This window comes from Choristoneura fumiferana, chromosome 4, assembly GCF_025370935.1.
Source record: "Choristoneura fumiferana chromosome 4, NRCan_CFum_1, whole genome shotgun sequence".
NCBI classification, from domain to species: domain Eukaryota; kingdom Metazoa; phylum Arthropoda; class Insecta; order Lepidoptera; family Tortricidae; genus Choristoneura; species Choristoneura fumiferana.
The window spans coordinates 236,655-242,654 of NC_133475.1; the positions used below are offsets into that span (position 1 = coordinate 236,655).

The 6,000-nt window shown below is 34.8% G+C and overlaps 1 protein-coding gene across 1 annotated transcript in view; it reads right to left on the reverse strand.

Annotated features, from left to right (window-relative positions):
* LOC141427150 (uncharacterized) overlaps positions 1-2,251 on the reverse strand; it is a gene marked incomplete in the record, with an annotated part of 38,528 nt that extends 36,277 nt beyond the window's left edge. The window contains 3 exon segments of the mRNA XM_074086383.1: positions 73-204; positions 1,092-1,286; positions 2,062-2,251. Of these exon segments, the coding sequence (XP_073942484.1) occupies positions 73-204; positions 1,092-1,286; positions 2,062-2,109 (375 nt within the window).
* Between the last annotated feature and the right edge of the window lie 3,749 nt (positions 2,252-6,000).

Below are 6,000 nucleotides of genomic sequence, written 5' to 3' on the forward strand. Positions count from 1 at the left end.
CGGTGAGAGTGCGGTAGTGATGCGCCCAGCTGGGCCGCGCGGCCGCCCGCTGCTCCGCGTCCGCAACAGTACCTGGCCCGCCTCGCGCACTTTGTGGTCGGTGTCGACGGTGAGAGTGCGGTAGTGATGCGCCCAGCTGGGCAGCGCGGCCGCCAGCTGCTCCACGTCAGTCTTCTTTATCAGGTCACACAGCTCTTGCAAGGCCTGGACAAAATCACAATAAACTGTCAAAGCTAGTTTAAAATAATTCCAATTGAGTTTGAAGTTTAAGTAAAGTAGTAAATCATAGAACATATTGTAATAGCAAAGGCAAGGATTAAACAAAATAGACACATTTTATTTGCTGTGGAAGACGGTGGAAATTTGTAAAGGGATAAGTAAATTTTAGACAGCCAGGGGACCTCAATTGTTGCTGCCGTATAAATATATGAATTTTTTTGTTTAATCAAAAACCAAATACAACTTCTTCCTTCATTCTTCCTTGATGTACAATATATGCCTCTATATTGAATACTCCATAATACACAATTCAGGAAAATAGTACAGCGGCAGAAAGAAAATGTTGACCAGTTTTCAAATTATATATTGTTAACATGTTGCAAGCACATGTTACCTTTTTGAATGACATTATGACGGAATATGTCATACTCGGTTGATAAAGCAGTTATACTGAGCAAGCAAAAACAGACCTTCCGCAACTGTATATTGAGAAAAAATACAAAACATCACAACTCTTGCTGGTAACTATAGTAGTCCTAAAGACAATCCTGACATGTGTCACTCCCACTTCCCACTGAATATGTCAAAAAACAAAATTAAGTATTTAATTTTATGTACCAGGATGACATGCGTCAGGATTAACTTTTACGCAACGGACTACTATAGTAGAAATGAAAAGAAGAAAGGAACAGATTACAGCAAGTGCTGCAGTCAGTAATCAACATAAACCAATATTGGGAAGGATTATATCACTTCAGAATCACTAAAATACAATCACTTTAATTTATTGAATCAGGCGTTACTTTGCAGAGGTCCATATCAATGAACTAAAACCTACTACTAAAACCTACTTTTAGTTCATTTACAATCACCTTAGTTTTAGTGATAGGGTCCTTCTTGGTGAGCTTCTTGAGGCAGAGTGCAAGGTCTGGGTTGAGGCCGGCGTCCAGCGGGGCAGCCAGCGTGGGGAACAGCACCGGCAGCCCCTTGGCACCGCCGCCCATTAGGCTGGGGTCCATGCGCACCGCATTGTTCAGAAGCTCTGCGCTGCGACCACTGCTTGAAGGCTACACATAAAAAAAGGCAAATTTTTACAATATTCATTAGACAAGCACTGGCAGTTTTGACATTAGAAAGGAAAAACAAGGCCAATTGACTGAGGTGAGAGTTGGCTAACTTTCTAGTGCTCAAATATTATGGGAATGGTATTATCCCCCTCTAAAGGGGGAAACTATTTAGACCAGTTGTCACAAAGCAACAAAATTAAAGTAATTTTTTTAAGAAACAAAAAAATATATGTATTATAATTTATTTATAGTTTTTATTTTATTTGACCAAGGAACAGCTAGATACCAGCACATACCAGTTGCTTCCAATGGCCTGCTTGATGATTTAAATAATAATTACACATACATACATTGGCTGGTATCCAAAAAAGGCGCACATGGTTTTGAAGAGTTTTTAGGAATTGTTCTGATATCTGATACCAATACCAAAAAAAAATTAAATTGAAGTCAGACCGAGAAATTTGTTTATAACGCTTTGATTCAAACAAATGGATTCAACCTTGGATGGTAAAGGAATACCATCCATTGAATATACCTAATATTAGTATAAAACGTAGGTATCTAAAAGGTTAATTGCACAATTGCTTGATTTCTTATGACAAGGCTACTTAACAACTTTAAATAAGCTCTGATTATGGTTAAACGCAGCAATTCCCACAGCAGATCAGTTGTAATAATTAATAAACCAACCACAACACTTTATTAACTTTATAAAAATGTGGTGCCTAATTTTATTAAAAGCAAGACGTAGAAAATAATCACAATGCAAACATACCCTAACATTATTCTTCGTCCTTTGGCTCTGCTTGCTCTTTCCCCCCATTACTCGGATAAAAACAGAAAAATTGTGGATTGAATATTTCTAATTACATAGTTTTTTCACTTGAATGTTTTTTTTTTGCATAAAATTGTGCAAAAATGTTGAAAGAATCGAATCGAAATCGCTTTTGCTTTGCTTTCTTAAAACGTCAGAGTAAGATTACGTCAAATCTGACTTTTTTTTTCAAAGGGCATGTTTAAGCGCTAGTTTTAAATGACTAAACTAAACTATAAAAGCGTGTGTATTCTCCTGCACACAAACAAAAGTTTTATAATGATTCAAGTCAACTCATAATATCATTAATCAATTTAGGCTATTTTTCTTTTTATTTAATGTTTTGCCCTATGGGCTAATGTGACAAATTTGAACATTGCCCGTTTCAAAAAAATAAAAAAAAATAACAAGCACTTATTATATTATGATTAGTTTAAAAGAATCCATAATTATAATGATAGCGAGTTAAAATAGAGTACAGGTCCCTATTTAATAAAAGTTATAAGGGCTACAATTCTACTTCCTGCTATCCTACTAATGCTATAAATGCAAAAGTTTGTAAGTCTGTTTGTTTGTTACTTCATCACGTCTAAGCCGCTGAACCGATTTTAACGAAATATGGTACACAGATTTTATCCCGCCAAATTGCATAGTTCCGCGGGATAGCGATAAAGGAACGGGTGACCGCTAGTTTCACACAATTTGAATTTGTTAAGTTTCTCATACAAAAAAGTGACAATTATGTAGAATTATAAGCACTTGTAACTTTTGTTGGGGCCAGCAGGGCTACTTCGAAACTCGAAACTCGGAGTTCATATCGTACCGCTCTCCTATTAAATAGTATAAGTGTCAGAGGGACCGCACGACACGAACTACGAGTTTCGTAGTAGCCCTGCAGGAATGTGTCAGTAATTATTTACAATTTGACAGTAGGTAAATAGAATTTTGAATATTTTTTATGAAAATAGTTGCAATTAATTTATATGAGTTGAAAATTTAGCGCACATAATGTAAGCTGGGCATTAAAAAGAGGCCAAGTGCGAGTCAGACTCGCCCATGAAGGGTTCCGTAGCAGCAAGTAACATACCTAATATAAGTTTAATTTACTTTCTGTATGTCAGTCTGTGTCAGTTCTTAGTATGGGGAACCCCAAAATTAATTGTTTTTTTTTTCTATTTTTGTGTGAAAATCTTAATTCGGTTCACAGAATACCATCTACTTACCAAGTTTCAACAGTATAGTTCTTATAGTTTCGGAAAAAAGTGGCTGTGACATACAGATGGACAGACAGACATGATGAATCCATAAGGGTTCCGTTTTTTGGCATTTAGCTACGGAATCCTGAAAAGGTCCTGAAATGCAAATAAATAAGTTTTAAACATACCTAGGACCACTTTTGGGAGCTAAATTAGAAAATTAATATGCTCCTGCAAACTATGCCGTGTCCCTTGACCAAATATCCCAAAACATATAGTTTTTGTTATAATTTTCAGATAATGACCTAGTTTTCAAATTATTTAAGTAAATCACTCCTTTTTTTACAAAGTGAAGGTGAATATAAAACTATACTGAGCGGCAAAAAATCTGGCCCTCACATGGATGGCATAGTGTAGGTAATATGTAGGTTAGTAATTATTAAAACACCCGGGACTTGTCAGTCTTGTCACGCTTAGGGCCCGTTGTTTGATAGTTATAGCCTTAACAAATGAGAAGTAATTACCTCGAAGTTTTCGCCACATTGCACCCGCCGTGGTCATGAGTAGAGTGAACTTTTAGGGGGGGTATCATTCTTGCCTAAATAATCTCTTATTAAGAGCAAAAATACTTATTTATTCTCGCTGACTATTTATTATACTTAATAAGATTTATTTATTTTTGTATACATTTGACGATCCTTTTGTGAATTTCTTGTAATTAACTGACATGTGCTTATAATGTATTTTTTCAAAAGGTAATAAATAAATCTAATCTAATCTAATCTACTATAAATCATGAAAAAATAATAGTCAGTCATCATTCAAACAGCAATATTTTTGTGAGAGTCTTTCCAGACTTAAAAACAAAAGTTGCAATTGCAATGCAGATATTATTTAGGCAAGAAAATACAGTTATTGGCCTTTTGGGCGGTTTTATATTTGACTAGAACGGTATGGTCACTTAACTGTCAATTTGACATTACGAAACGCGCTAAGCGCGAAAAGGAAGAGCGAGTGAGGTGAGGGCTAAAATAAAATCGTTGTGTGGAAGAAAAACTTTTCACTTCGAACAATTTAATTTAAATTAATTAGTCTTGCTTGTACTGTACTTTTTACATTGATGAAGTGGTAATGGTAAGTCTGCCTGCTTTTATGCACGTACGTACTGTTTTTTTAAGTACCTTGCACGGCTTTTTGCTTGTTTCTTTTTACCGATGCTTTAGCAAATAATTCTTTAGATACTTATTCTATTATAATTGAAGTATGCTTCAACGATTGACTAAAAAGTTTATTATTAACACTTACCTACTGATTAATATTTTTTTACGTTGGATACGGGATCGTCACTTACTGAACACACCAACGCCTTCCTTTGTATCTTCTTTGTAATTTGTAGAAGTATGTAGGTACCTTACCTACTTAGTTACCTAAGGGCTTGATTGTTGCATATTATTGGACTTCCAATTACTTATAAGAGAAGTTTATGAAACTTGTTAGCAGGTATAGTACCTAGTTTGCGTTGCAGGACAGGACTAATAATTGAAACTGAACCTATTATCCGCGTTGAGGATAAGAGCCAATGTAGAAGAAATGAAACGGCCTTGTTGCACTGAATTGTCAATATATATAATTTTAATATTCATAAATTCAATATACATTATAATATCAAGTAAAATGAATTACTATAATTTATATAGGTAATATTTTAACACATGTTAATCTATGGGTAAGTTTAACAATCTAAAGTAGGTACTTATAATTAACAAATGATCAGCAACCACTTGGAACCGTCCTCTCACCACTCACACAAATACAACAGACAATATGGCAATAGGAATTCACATTGGCTTATCATTACCACTAAAACTATCATGTGGAGTTACAAAGGAAGAAATACTTTTTCCGCAATAATGATATTGCACAAGTAACTAAACATTGCCATAGTACATAATGCCGTTCCATGTAAAAATAAAATGTCACTTACCAATTTATTTATAAAATTATTTTAAGTCTTAAATATTTTTGGCACAAAACTAAAACTAACTTAAATTAATTAGTGATGGGATGCTATATGGTACAGGGTCCGCATCGAACTAACACATATCGAATCTTTGGTTTCCCTAGCCCACCGGTGACTTCGGTTATGACCTTAAGTCAAATTAAAATTATATAAAATTAAGTTAAAATTAGGTTGATAACACGTAAAAAAACATAGGCTTATTGTTCCAATTATTAAAATTCATAGTAAAGTATTATTATTATAATTTTGGTATAACAATACTTTAGCACAGTTACCTGATGTTTACTATCTGGCTTTTGAATACTGTTGTAATGCTATGGCTTCCAATGTGTGATGAATTTTGGTGTCAAATACTGTGATATAATCTAATGTAAATACTAAAGGATAAAGTAACTAAGATATACTGTTCGTTATCATTATGGTAATTCGTTGCATTGAAACCTTTACGAAAGAATTGCGTCTACTTACAATATTAGAACATATAGAAATAATCATTATCTAAATATCTCTAGTTTAATGTTTTTTGCTTAGGAACTTTCTGTTCAATCATACTGCTGGAGTGGCGGCGATGGCAGCGAGGCGGCCGCTGCGAGCGAGGCTCACGCGCAGCGCCGACTGTACTTAATCAGTCAAATAAACTTTAATTAAGTACATTTTGCTTGGCGGTCCGTTTAAATTTTAAGA